We start from the raw sequence: 15,000 nt of genomic DNA on the forward strand, positions 1-15,000 counted from the left end.
ACACACACACACACACACACACACACACACACACACACACACACACACACACACACACACACGACCACCACACTACCCTCTTCCTCCACTCCTCCATTCCAGTCCTCTCTCCTTCCCACCTCCCTCCATTCCTCCTATCTTCTCCAAACGCCCAGAGGCCTGTCACTCTGCCCGCAGACTTCAAAGCGCTTCTCAAAGCCACCAAGCCCATAGAGGATGATGTGTGTGCGTGCATGTGTGTGTGCGCCTGCATGCGTGCATACGTATGTGCGTGCGTGTGTGCGCGCCTGTGTATGTGTGTGTGTGTGTGTGTGTGTGTTCCCATATGTGGGTGGTTAGGTGTATGCTTGACGAACAAAGAGCCAGATACTCCAACACCTTCACACAGTTCCCACACACCTCCACCCAACCCCCACCCTGCCCTCTTCTCTCTCTCCTCTGGGACGCTTTGCTGAAATAAAAATGTTGCCACTCTCCGGTCACCCCCGTGACATTTTCTTCCAAAGGGCAGGTTATAAACTATTAATAGACAGAGGTCTGCTCAGCTCGGACGCCCTGAAGGCGAGTGTCGATGAAAGAGAGAAGAGGAGGAGAGAGGAGAGCGGAGTCCTCGACTCGTGCTGTGTGGTGTGGTGTGGTGTGGTGTGGTGTGGTGTGATTTGGTGTGTGTGTGTGTGTGTGTGTGTGTGGTGTGCTGTGGTGTGCTGTGGAGTGGTGTGGAGTGGAGGCAGGCAGGGGCGACTGGCTGGATGGCTGGTGGTACACTGGTGGTTGGTGGTAGCTGTTGAGGTGCTGAATGGAGCCCGAGCTCTCCCCAGAGGGCAGGCACTACTTCTCAGCCTCGTCCACTACCCTGTGTATCACCAGCCATCCAGCCAGTCGTCCCTGCCTGCCTCTACACCACATCACACCACACCACACCACACCACACACACACACACACCAGAGGGCAGGCACTACTTCTCAGCCTTGTCCACTACCCTGTGTACCCCCACCCCCACTACCACCATCTCCAACACCACCATCTCCAACAATACCACCACCACCACCACCATCTCCAACACTACCACCACCACCATCTCCAACACTACCACCACCATCTCCAACACCACCACCACCACCACCACCACCACCATGTCCAACACTACCACCACCACCACCACCACCATCTCCAACACTACCACCACCACCACCACCATCTCCAACACTACCACCACCACCACCACCATCTCCAACACTACCACCACCACCACCACCACCATCTCCAACACTACCACCACCACTACCACCACCACTACCACCACCATCTCCAACACCACCACCACCACCATGTCCAACACTACCACCACCACCACCACCACCATCTCCAACACTACCACCACCACCAGCACCACCACCATCTCCAACACTACCACCGCCATCTCTGCTTTACCTCCACTGCCCCCCCCCCCTCCTCTATTAGGGCCAATGGGGAGAGGGGACCATTACATGCTCATATACCTGGAAATACTGCGGGAGTCAGTGGAGCGATTATCCGCCATCCCACACTGCGTGACATATCCTCCACAGCAGGGGAAAGTGGTTAGACCTAGAGGCGGTGTATAAATGGAGGATGAGAGAGAGAGAGAGAGAGAGAGAGAAAGAGAGAGAGAGATAGAATTGTAATACCCAGGGCAGTGTATTGAAATAGAGTATAAGGATGGAGAGAGAGAGAGAGAGAGAGAGAGAGAGAGAGAGAGAGGGAGGAAGACGGAGGAAGGAGGGAGAGAGAGAATGAGAGTGGGGGTATGGAGGGATGGTTAAAAGAGAGGGAAGCATAAAAAGAGAGGGTGAGTTGAACTGATTCAGTATGGCTGTGTGTAGAGATGGAGTGGAAGAATGAGGAGAGAGAGATGAGAGAGAATTAGAGAGAGAGAGATGGGGATGAAGGGAAAAGACGAAGGGGAGGGAGGTGGAGGGTAAAAGACAGGAGGTGAGGAGACCCAAGACAGAGCACAGAAGTGGTTAATAACCAAAGTCTTTGATAAAAACAGCCTCAAGGTTTATAGGCTTACATTCACCTGTCAACTCATCTCCTGTGCTCTGCTCCGATTAACTGCTGTGTTTGCATGGAGATGTTTTGTGGATACCATGTGTTGCTGCTAACATTTGTCTCGTCTGAAAATAGAACTACATCTGCGCTTTGTTAATAAGCCTGAAACAGGCAAAGCAAGCGGCAGTATTTTCCGTTGCTGGAGCCAGCCACATTCCAGAGTGGGCGTGCGTGTGCATTGTGTTTCAGAAAAGCCATGGAGGAATCCACAGGAGGGCTGAAATGAGAGAGGAAGAGGGAGAGGGAAAGAGAGAGAGAGAGATACACTTTGATGGACAGAAAGAAAAAATGCGAGAGAAGAAAGGCCACGGGAATATTTGCTTTTATCACATCCTGCTGCCTGTGTTTTGGGGGTGTCAGAGGTGAAACCTGCAACTCATCCCCAAGACCCTGGCCTTATGTGCAGAAGATAGTGGTGTCAACAATAATCGGTTCAGCAATGCAATGCAATGCGGGGCATGGACAATTCAATTCAATGCGGCAAGTTCCATAATGGATGCATACCTTTTTAGAAAGTTTTATTAACTTCTGTGGATGTTTCAGGAGCAAATGAATGTTAAATTAAATAAAAGCACCTCAAAGCATTGGAAACTGCAAGACTGATACAGAAAACAGCCAATAAAATGTTGCTCAGTATCTGACTACTTGTATTGCCTCATCATGACAGATGAAACATTTGCTTTGCTTTCAGTAGAAATGTAATGCATTGCAATGCATTGTAGATTTGAATCGAATCGAATCGAATCGAAACCTCCCGAATCGTAATTGAATCGAATCGTGAGGGCAGCGCCAATGCACACCACTAGCAGAAGATACAGTTTCTTTGTGATTTCCAACAGTATGTTCTGTATATCTGTCGAAGTTGAAGGCAAGGATTTTGCACATCCCAGGAAAAGGTGCAGGACAAAAGCTGACAATAATTTTAGAGTGAGTGAGTCTGCACACTTAAAATCCTTTTTGTCTTTGTTTCTTTATTCCATGCCAGGATAGGATGACATTTCGACTGCTGTCTTCATCAGATTAAGGTAGAGAATCTGATGAAGACAACCTATCCCACCATGGGATAAAGAAACAAAGAAAAACTGATTTTAAGTGTGCAGACTACTCACTCAAAAATCTCTGTACATCTGTAGACATCTTCTAGAGAAGTCAACTCTTATCAGACAGACAGGCAGACAGGCCGACAGACAGATAGGCAGGCAGGCAGGCAGGCAGGCAGGCAGGCAGGCAGGCAGGCAGGCAGGCAGGCAGGCAGGCAGGCAGGCAGGCAGGCAGACAGGCAGACAGGCAGACAGACAGACAGACGGGGGTGGTATGAAATGGGATGAAGGTGTAGTGTAGTATGGGTGGCTCTCAAACAAGGAATCAACTAATTGCTTTACTAATCTGCACCTTGGATTGGTGCTGCTGCCGTGAGAGTGTGCAGCAGTCAAAAAAGAAGGGGAGAAAAACGCTTCTCCAGTTACTCTTAGGGGGTTAAAGCTGATTTCTTTTCCCCTTTGCTGGTATTGATTGTCTTCTGGTTTTTTTTGTTTTTTTCTTGGAGATTGTTGTTTTTTTGCTCGTGACATCTGAAAGAAATTCATCAAATCAAATCAAAATCAAACTCTTGTCACAAATGTCTTTGTGGGGTTCGAGAAAGAAGAACACACCGGCTTGTATTAATGAAGATTGTGCTCCATGTGTACACGAAAAAAGCTTTGTGGGAGCTTGGATTGAGAATACACCGGCTTGTATTGATGGAGCTTGTGGTCCATGAGTACAGGGGGAAAAAGCTTTGTGGGAGCTTTGAGTCCAAACCATGAATATTAACACCTGAGTTTCCATCCCATTTTTTTTTTTACAAATGAGAATTTTGAGCAATGGAATAGAAAATCCCACATGGGTAACACTTGAAAATCACATAAAATGTTCTTGAAGGTGAATTTAAAAAAAAAATGGGCTTACTGAATGGTGGAATGGTTTAACTCTGTTTCCACATCAGGTGTTATGGCACCAATGGGCTTAAATTCAGTTGTAGTCATTTTATTTTATTAGGTGTTTCTATTGAAATTGCCACCACCAACCTACCATTTTCATTCTGCAGCTGCTGCTCACTACGGCCTTTACAAGGAGTGACATGTTATTCTTTACATAAAACGGCGCAGACGAATGGCACAAAGAGTTACATTTACTTAAATCCATTGTATATGAATGCACTTAAATTACAGCACATGTTGGATTCAAAGGCAACCGTTATGCCATTAATGATTTTCCCATCTTGTCGTATATGCAGAGTCCTCCTACACTGTGAGTGAACAGGTGCTGGAATGAATGCCATAGACATGGAGGAAGGCTGCTATTCTGTTTTTCTTTGAAATCTCAATCTTATGCATGAAGGTTGATTTCCAAAGACCGGACAATGGGACTTACAATCTGCAGATGCCATTAGAGACAGCGTTTGAATAAATGGCGGCTTTGAGATGGCGGTTTAGGATGTCAAACTAAAATCGATTGACCTTAGGGTTATTTCCTGAATGTGTTTTTTCCCCCCTTTTCTTTTCTATTCCTGTTCAGCAGAGTGCCGTTTTAATTATGAAAATCTCTCTCTCTCTCTCTCTCTCTCTCTCTCTCTCTCTCTCTCTCTCTCTCTCTCTCTCTCTCTCTCTCTCCTTTTCTTTCTTTTTTTTTCTCCTCTGCAGGTGGACCGTGTCATATTCTGCGTTTTCCTGGAGACGGATTACAAGATCTACAAAGAGAAGATGGCTGAGTTCTTCTCACAAGGTAATAATATTGAATCATCCGCCTTTCCGACTCTTAATTTGTATAACTCCTCGGGTTCTTCCCGAGGCCAAAGTACTTGTCTGGGGACAATGTGTTCGGTAACGAGAAAGAGACAGACAGTGAAAATGTCTGCAACACATGAGGTAACATAGAGGTCAGCCAATGGCTTTCAGCTGGGCTTCTTCCCACTGCAGTGTTGCTCTACCCAGCCATCATACATTGGCAAAGTATCCTTCAAATAGGCATATACTGTAAGTAATAGGTTAACACAGTCTAAACTCTTTCACAAGGGTGTCTACTGTGTGCATGCACACTTGTAAAGAACATTTTAAGACTAGACTGGATAATTTCTAGGGGAAACTAGGGGAGGTAAAATAATCGGGGAAAAGCCCAAAGCTGATATAGAACATCTTACAGCAACAGCTTTCCCCAAACCTAACCCCTAACCCCTAGGGGGTACTACTGTAGTGTGTTGCAGTGGCTTGTTTGGACAGTTTGCAGCCAATGTTGCATTGATTGGGCATTTTCCCGCCCAATTGGGCTGTTTAAGATGGCCGTCTGAAGGTAAAAATGGGTAAAAAGGGCATTTGAGCATTTTTTTCTGCAAATTTAGGGCCATACAAATCAATAGGATTTATTTCAAATTGGGCGGGATTTAGTGCTTCTAGGCGGATTTTGAGCATTTTTTGTACTGGAAATCATCAGTCTCATCTGATCTGGCAACCCTGTTTGCAGTGTAGGACAAACTAGTGGCACAGCGCAGTGGTAATCTCCTTCATGGTCAGTGGCGGAACAAATGTATACAGGGCCCTGGGGCAAAACACCGATACGGCCCCCCATACAGCCTGCTAAGCTCACAATAGGGCCCCAACTATCAATACGCCAGGGCCCTGGGCCCAGGGGCAAGTGCCCTGCTCGCCCCCCCTATACTGCCCTACAATATCAGAACGCAGTATCTTGAAAATGGTCGAAAATGGGTTTAGACCGGAAATTGGCTTTAAAATACCTTCTTTTTCTTGTGTTAAAATTTTTTGGCCCAACTTGGTCCCGTTTCGGAAAAAAACGCAAAAAACTGATTATACTGCGCTTTTTGGTATTAGGAGGTTACGTCGTACTAGCCAAGAACGCAGTATAATGTGAATTATACTGCACTTCTCCATTGACACCGTGGTTTTGGTGTAGACAGTAATACCACAACAGAGCGCAGTATAATGATTTTTCAGCTAAAAAGTAATGAGAATGTTGGTTTTTTTGCTTTTTTCTTGTGTGCATAAATTTTCACCATAAAAAAGTATTATATGGAAGTGTCATCACCACTTTACCTCCATCACAGTCCCGTGGACAGAAAGGAAACTTTAAAGCCTTTTTTCTCAGTTTGCCATTTTGAATTATACTGCGTTCTGAAATTGTAGGGCAGTATAGCTCCGCCCCTGTTCATGGTGCCTGCCACTTCCTGCTTCCCCCTGCCTCCTCACCAGGGCCGTAACCAGACATTTTCAAATACAGAGGTCAAATACGGAGCGCTGTACTGCATACTGTACATTTTGAATGCTTCAAACACTTCAGTCAAACTATTAAGTTTGTTTTCATTAATCACTGCCTTGAGGATGAAGGGGGGTGGCGTATACATACATGTAGGCCTACTGAATTTATCGTTGTTGATCATATATCGATTTTCATCATAGATACATTAAACATTACTGAAAAAAATACAGAGGACATGACCTCTGTGTCCTCAATGGTAGTTACGGCCATGCTCCTCACACTACTGTAATTCTGCCCAGGGGGCGTCGTAGCTCATGATTAAGGCTTATTGCTCTTGTCTATGTATTTGTTTGTTTGTTTGTCACTGACCTACTTCAGCCTTCAAGCCATCTGTCACAAACCACCGTGTGTGTGTGTGTGTGTGTGTGTCTGTGTGTGCGTGTGTTTGCGTGTGTGTGTGTGTGTGTTTGCGTGTGTGTGTGTGTGTGTGTGTGTGTGTGTGTGTGTGTGTGTGTGTGTGTGTGTGTGTGTGTGTGTGTGTGTGTGTGTGTGTGTGTGTAATGTCTTACATTGTGCACACACACACACCTACTGTCAGTGAGAAACCTAATTCCCCCTGCACCACCCCCCACTTCTTGTCCTTGCAATTCACCGGTGTACCTGCAAATATGTGTGTGTGTGTGTGTGTGTGTGTGTGTTTGTGTGTGTGTGTGTGTGTGTGTCTCCTTGTATGTGTGTGTGCAGTATGAGTGTGTGTGTGGGCGTATGCGTACGTGTGCGTATGTGCGTGTGTGTAGTGTGTGCACGCACGGGCACGCCTCCCGACGCATGTGTGTAAACGTGTCTGTGAATGTCGTCTCACTAAATCACCTCTTCTACGCGGTATAAATTACGCACTGGAGCGAGCCAGCGAGCAGCTCCACCTGCGGGGCAGCGCTGAACTCTGCCTTAACCTAGAAGTTGCCACGGCGTCCCAGATATGGAGACCCCCACACTGCTCCCACTGTACTGGAGGCTCCTGGGGGACAGGTGGGAGGTTGGGGTTGGGGTTGGGGGGGACAGTTGGGGGTTTGGGGTTGGGGGGTTGGGGAGGTACAGGTGGGAGTTTGGGGTGGGTTGGGGGGTAAGGGTACGGGGAGTGGGAGAGCAGAGGGGGGTCTTGGTAGTGTCTTGGGTCGGTGAAGGGGGAGCCATAGCTCATTCAGAGCAGAGGGGGCCCAAAGTAAAGTTCTCCCCTGCGGGGGCAGATCTAGCCATTTTGGTGCCCCAGGTGAACTATAAACATGGGACCCTCAAAAGTCATTCTTTAAACACGTCACCAATTGGCATGGAAGGAGCATGGGTGCTATTTTAGTGTTTTGTCTCGTATAGTACATCTTCGATTACTTTTACATAAGAATTAAGATCGGGCCTAATTTCTTGTGAATTTATCTCAACTGGTGTGGCAGTTAGAGGGCCCCTATGGAGGGCAGATTTGGTCGAGGGCCCTAGGCAATTGCCTAGGCTTGTCGGATGTAAAGTCCGCCTCTGCTCCTCTGTTACACTGCCGTCTGGTTTATAACAGAGGAGCTCCACCAGCGTATCACCTCACCTGCCACAGCACCACAACTCTTAACTCGGCCTGCACTGCACTGGACTGGACTGCTCTAGTCTGCTGTGGGGAGGGCAGTGATTGGTCGGGGTGTACCAGAGGCCGCCATTGGTGGAGGTGTTAAAACTGTGCAAGCAAGCGAGCAAGCGAACGCATGTACATACACACACACACACACACACACACACACACACACACACACACACACACACACACACACACACACACACACACACACACACACACACAGTACACATGTACGCACGCACCCACACACTCACACATGCACGCACGCACGCACCCACACACTCACACATGCACGCACGCACACGCACTCACACATGCACACACGCGCACACACAAGACAAGTGAACACACACACGCACGCAAGCACGCACGCACGCACGCACGCACACACAGTGTTCTCAGAGGATCTGTTCCCCTTGTGCTGAACAAGTTACTAAAGTAATGTGGGTCTACAGTTGGATCAATACGCCCAAAGAGGAAGGAAATAAATAAATATCTGCATAAATGGAATGCAAAATAAATGCAGTTCTGCTTCTCGGTGTACACTGAGATACACGTTTATTTATTGGTCTTGATTGATTTTGTCTTTTTTTGTTTCAGCACAAATTAATTCCTATGTGCATGCTGTTAGAGTATTTAAGATTTGATCTTAGATAGGGAGAGAGAAAAGGAGATTTTTAAAAAGCTTTATTTATTTATTAAGTATTGCAAAATCCAATGAAACACCGCACTCCCATTTCCAGTATATTATAGTTTTATTTACGTTTTCTTCTTTTGGCAATTCATTTACAAACCCCAACTCTGGTGAAGTTGGAACGTTTGGTAAACAGTGAATAAAATCAAAATGCTATCATTTTCAAAACATTCAATCTATTCATTAGATGGAGAATAGTGAAAAGACAACATTTTAAGTGTTAAAACCGAGAAAAAATATTGTTTTGGGGGACATATGTACTCATTTCTAATTTGATAAATGCAACACGTCTCAAATAAGTTGGGACGGGGACAATAAAAGGCAGCAAATGTCGAGAAAGACTAAAAACAAAACAAAAGACAACACTTAACAGTTAAATACATTAACCGATGAGATGATTTCATATAAAAAAACAGTCCGGAGTTGGGGTTTGTATAATCCACCGCTCAACCCCACCACTGTATTTAATATTATTTAGTACTGAATTAGGCTGAGGGTGGGTGAACGGGTGGGTGACTGGCTGGGTTCTTTTTTGACCAAAATGTGATGCTTTCTTTTCATCCATTATATAATATAACTTATATTCTGGTAGTGTCTGGTAGTGACTGTGCCGGTAAAGGCTGTTTGGTTTTGTCTGCCTGCCGGCGGTGATCAACTGCTTGTGCTCTGCGGTGCCCGTTGGGAGAGCCCCAATGGCAGGCCATTTTGCATTTGCCCCAGCCAGCACACTGAACGCACAGGGCTCTTACTGTATATCATTGGTCCCTCGAGTTCATCGCTGTCTCCTCAGACACAGCACATGCACACCTACACACAAGTGTGTTCACACATGCACACACGCCGCGCGCATGCATGCACACACACACACACGCACACACACACACACACACACACACACACACACACACACACACACACACACACACACACACACACATACCGACACACACACCTACACACAAGTGTGTTCACACATGCATGCACGCACACACACTCACACATATGTACACACACTAACATTTGCATGTCTGGGCACATACAAACACACGCACACACACATGTACTCACACACACACACACACACACACACACACACACACACACACACACACACACACACACACACACACACACACACACACACACACACACACACACACACACACACACACACATGCTGAAACTCATATGTTAAAAAGTCCAAAAAGAACATGACAGATGAACGTCATACCGTTTCACGTAGCATAAACCAGGGACTCGGGTTCAATTCTGAACCAAGGTCATTTCCTTATCCCTCCCCTCTCCCAATAGTTTTGTGTCACTCCTAAATAAAAGAATAAAAGCTCAAAAATATATTCAAAGAAACTCTTGATTACCAGCTTACACATAGAGAAATGCATATTGATGCACACCTGTGTTGCAGGTTTTTTTTTAAAAGTGGCACATAGGGGAGTGTGAGAGAGCCGAGGGTATGAGTTGTGTTGTCATTATTAAAGGGGGCGAAGTGGGCATGGACTTGTTGAATTATAGATGCAAGAGGGCATGAGGGGGGCACTCGGCGGTGGCAGGTAAGCTGGCATTAATTGTGGTCTCTGACCTTCCGTCTCAAGGCCGTTCATTTTCATTTTCTCCCGGGCCATTTGAGATGGTGAGTGTAGCTTTGTGTGTGTGCGCGCAGGTGAATGTGTGTGTGCGAGTTTGTATGCAGCGGATAAATGTTGAGGAGTGTGTGTGTGTGTTTTTGTGTGTGTGTGTGTGTGTGTGTGTGTGCGTGCGTGCGTGCGTGCGTGCGTGCGTGCGTGCGTGCGTGCGTGCGTGCGTGCGTGCGTGCGTGCGTGCGTGCGTGCGTGCGTGCGTGCGTGCGTGCGTGCGTGAAGGTGAATGTAGGTGTGTGTGTGTGTAGGTGTTTGTACTTGGATGTGTGAGCAAAATTGAGCATGTGTGGTGCGTGTGTGCATTTGTATGTGTTTTTGCTTGTGTGAGAATGTACTTTTGTGTGTTTGTGTGTGCAAATGTTAGATGCACACAGTACTGTTGGTGTGCGTTCATGCTTGTGTGTGTGTGCGTGTGTTTGCGCCTCCTGCGCGTTGACATGTTCATTAATGTTATTCATAAGTGCTGCTGTTCATAAGGCTGCCGTGTGTAGGAGGCATGTTAGCATCCCGCTTCACACCTCCAGCAGCAACACTCCGTGAGAGAGGCAAAGATACAGTACACGCACGCACGCACGCACGCACGCACGCACGCACGCACGCACGCACGCACGCACGCACGCACGCACACACACACACACACACATTAACATACGGAAGTACATACACACACATTCTCACATGCATTATCTTCTCTCTCTGTCTCTCTCTGTCTCTCGCTGTCTCTCGCTGTCTCTCGCTGTCTCTCGCTGTCTCTCTCTCTCTCTCTCTCTCTCTCTCTCTCTCTCTCTCACACACACAAACACACACACAAACACACACACACACACACACACACACACACACACACACACACACACACACACACACACACACACACACACACCTCTCTTCCCCTTCATTACCGGTAGTCAAATGATATGGAACGCGGGAGCAGTTGTCAGCTCTGCACTTGGTTAATATTTTCGGTTGTTAAAACGGCCCCATTTCACACGCTGTTAATCTTTTCATTATGCCCGTGGTCATTTTTCCTCTTTATAGTACATCATCGATTGTAAGGTGTAAACGGGTTAATGTTGAAGGAGAGGTGATACTGTCTCTGGCCTGAGAAGATTTCTTGCAGTCTCTGTACAGAAGGGGTCGGTGGACACAAGACTACACAGAAAGAGGAATTGTGACCTCTCTCTCCATTTTCCCTCTTTCTTTGTCCCGCGTTCTTTCACTCTCACACATTCTTTCACTCATTCACATCTCCCTTGGTGTTTGGAGTGATTGTTGTGTAGGAACTATATAAAGGGATCATTGCAGTTTGAATTTTGCTACTTGTTCTCTTGACAATGGCTGGCGTGATGATGTTTGATTGGTACAAGGTACTCTTAAAAAAAATTCTCTCACACACAGGAACATGCTTTCCATAATGTCTCTCTCTCTCTCTCTCTCTCTCTCTCTCTCTCTCTCTCTCTCTCTCTCTCTCTCTCTCTCTCTCTCTCTCTCTCTCTCTCTCTCTCTCTCTCTGTCTCTCTAACTCTAACTCTCTCTCTCTCTCTCTCTCTCTAACTCCAACTCTCTCTCGCTCTCTCTCTCTCTGTCCATCTCTCTCTCTCTCTCTCTCTCTCTCTCTCTCTCTCTGTCCATCTCTCTCTCTCTCTCTCTCTCTCTCTCCCTGATGGGATGAGGGAAACAATGTGACTGAATTAGCTCTGCAGGTGTCCGTGGCAGTGCCTGTTGTAAATATGTGAAAATAACGGGGTCCTGACAGCTCTCAACCCAACACCTCATCATCATCACCACTGGAAACAGTCAGGGGCATAACAGGAAAACATGCACACTCACAACTCGCAGGCACTCTGGCTGTCTATAGGCCAAGCTGGCTCAAAACATTTGAAGTAGGTAGGCAAACATGCCTTGAGTTTCTAATTGTGTTTGAGTGGTGTCAACTAAGAAGAAAAAATTGGCTTCCTGCAAGTAACCATGTCTTATAAGCTTATATTTAGCTTCTTGGGGACCCTTTCTGACTATGTTTTCGTCTCATTTAATTGAAAGCTAAATAATGGTGTAAAGACATAAAATAAATAAATACAGTTTTTTTTATAGGTAGTGTGTCAAGATGGAGCACTTATGTAGGCCTATACCTCTTTCTTGCACACGCAAGCACACACGTTCAAATGCAAACACGCACACGCACTTACCTTACTTATGCACCGGTTTGATTGATCAGTAGAGGATGGTCTAATAAAGACACTTTATCTCTCTCTCTCTCTCTCTCTCTCTCTCTCTCTCTCTCTCTCTCTCTCTCTCTCTCTCTCTCTCTCTCTCTCCCCTCCTCCCTCTGCATCCTTCTTTCCTGCCTCCCTGAATCCAATCTTCTTGATCCAGCTCCCAGTCCATAACTTGTCGACCTGCAGCGATAAGAGAGGCCCATACCTCATCTCTATGATCCATATTGCTCCGTCTCTCTTTCTAATTTACCCCTCTCTCTCTCTCTCTCTCTCTCTCTCTCTCTCTCTCTCTCTCTCTCTCTCTCTCTCTCTCTCTCTCTCTCTCTCTCTCTCTCTCTCGCTGTGTGTACTTCTCTCTTACTTATTCTCTGTCTCTCTCTAAGCTTCAATCTCCTTCACTCTCTCTCTCTCTATCTCTCTCTCCTGCGCTCTCTCTCTCTCTCTCTCTCTCTCTCTCTCTCTCTCTCTCTCTCTCTCTCTCTCTCTCGTTTAGATGACTGATTCCAGAAGATGGGTGCGCTCAGTATTTTTCCTCCCCCTTTGCAGTACAGATCTTGAGAAATGCCTGGCTAGCAATGAGCGCTTTGAAATGCAATTCCTTCTGAACTGCATATCTGGATGTCATATTTACTCGCATCAGTATTAATGTACATATCTGCGGGTGTGTTTGGCTCTGTCTTTATGGGTTGTTTGTTGTGTGTTGTGTGTTGTGTCTTTATGGGTTGTGTGTTGTGTGTTGTGTGTGGGTGTGGGTGTGCGTGCGTTTGTGTGCTCGAAGGGCGTGTGTTTGCGTGCGCCCAAGACATGTCTGTGGCGTGACATGATTTGTTTGGAGGAAGTGAACAGTGCATTTGCATGCAGGAAATTGTCTTATTACTCTACCCTGGTTTATTTCCCTGTCCCCCCCCCAAAAAACTGTCATTGTCAAAAAAATGAATTGTGTTTTTTTACTGGAGTGTGCAGGCAGCACACTGTGATGGCACAGATTACAATTCTATCTTCACACATCCATTTGTATGCATGTGTTGCAACACTGCAGTGCGCCTCTGTCTGGAAAGGAAAAGTGGTGTGTGTGCGTGTGTGTGCGCGTGTGTGCGTGCGTGGGTGCGTGCGTGTTTCCGTATGTGCCTCTGTGTATGCGTGCATGTGTATTTGCATGCGTGCATGTGTGCCCACGTGCGTGTGTTTGTGCATGTGTACACGTGTGTATGTGTGTGTGTGTGTGTGTGTGTGTGTGTGCACATGTGTCTCTGTCTGTGTATCAGAGCACCCATTGTGATATGGTGTATCCACTGCTGTACATTTAAAAAGAGCATCTCTCGATCAGCACTGCTTCCCAAAACAATTTCATGAACACGTACCCCTTCTTTTCTTCTTCTGCGGCCTGTGCTGAGGGCTATGGAGCCGTGGGGAGGCGAGAGAGAGAGAGAAAGCCTTTTAGAGATCTGTCAGTGCACACTCACCCTGTCAGCGCCGTTTAGTGGCAATGCCAATCTGCAATACACACACACACACATATGCGCGCACACACATACGCGCGCAAGCACACACACACACATACACACACACACATATGCGCGCAAACACACACACACACACACACACACACACACACACACACACACACACACACACACACACACACACACACACACACACACACACACACACACACACACACACACACACACACACACACACACACACACAATGGCAATGGTAAACGAATACACACATGAATGTACACACACAATGAACATCCCTCTCTCTCACACACACACACACACACACACACACACACACACACACACACACACACACACACACACACACACACACACACACTGACTGCCGTAATGTAAAAGGATGGCACATCTCAAAAACCCTAAAAAAGGGCCCTTAAAAGATTCATCTGAAACCCAGATGTGATTGACATGAGATGGAGACTATGCTGGAAACTATGCATTTAAGATTCGACAGTAGGCCCAGATACTGTGCGTGGAGATCCTATAGAGACGTCCATCACGTATGAGATGTGCTTTAAATTTCCATGTGATGTATACATCTATTGCAAGGTATATGTCAAGACATGCCAGGCCAGGAAATGGCTTTTCGTGTGGTGGCGCGAACAGTGGGGTGCACAGATATGTTGGGGGGCAGGTGCTGAGGGTGGGGGGTGTTGAGGGCAGGTGGAACTTGCGGCTGCCTTACCAGACTATAGAGGTTATATATTATATCTGGACATTATTATCACATGCTTTTCTTTGCAGCACATTTGTAGATTATCATGTCAACATGGATTACAGTAAATTGTGACAAAAAACTTTTTTTGCAGTAGGGCAGACCATCCCATAACACTACCATTTGCATTTCGTATTCATGGTCTGGAGTTTGTTTGATCTCACGCGATAGCAGGAAGCAGGAAGGACATTTTCGGAAAAATCAGGATTTAATTTATAAGTTGTTGAACAAACATG

General features: G+C 46.5%; 1 protein-coding gene across 1 annotated transcript in view; it reads left to right on the forward strand.

Moving 5' to 3' along the window:
• Window positions 1-15,000, forward strand: part of macrod2 (mono-ADP ribosylhydrolase 2) — a 746,875-nt gene that overhangs the window by 722,773 nt on the left and 9,102 nt on the right. Inside the window, exon 9 of the mRNA XM_063191009.1 lies at window positions 4,774-4,855. Coding sequence (XP_063047079.1) covers window positions 4,774-4,855 — 82 coding nt within the window. The remainder of the gene's footprint in view (window positions 1-4,773; window positions 4,856-15,000) is intronic.

Source organism: Engraulis encrasicolus, chromosome 24 (assembly GCF_034702125.1).
Source record: "Engraulis encrasicolus isolate BLACKSEA-1 chromosome 24, IST_EnEncr_1.0, whole genome shotgun sequence".
Classification (NCBI taxonomy): Eukaryota; Metazoa; Chordata; class Actinopteri; order Clupeiformes; family Engraulidae; genus Engraulis; species Engraulis encrasicolus.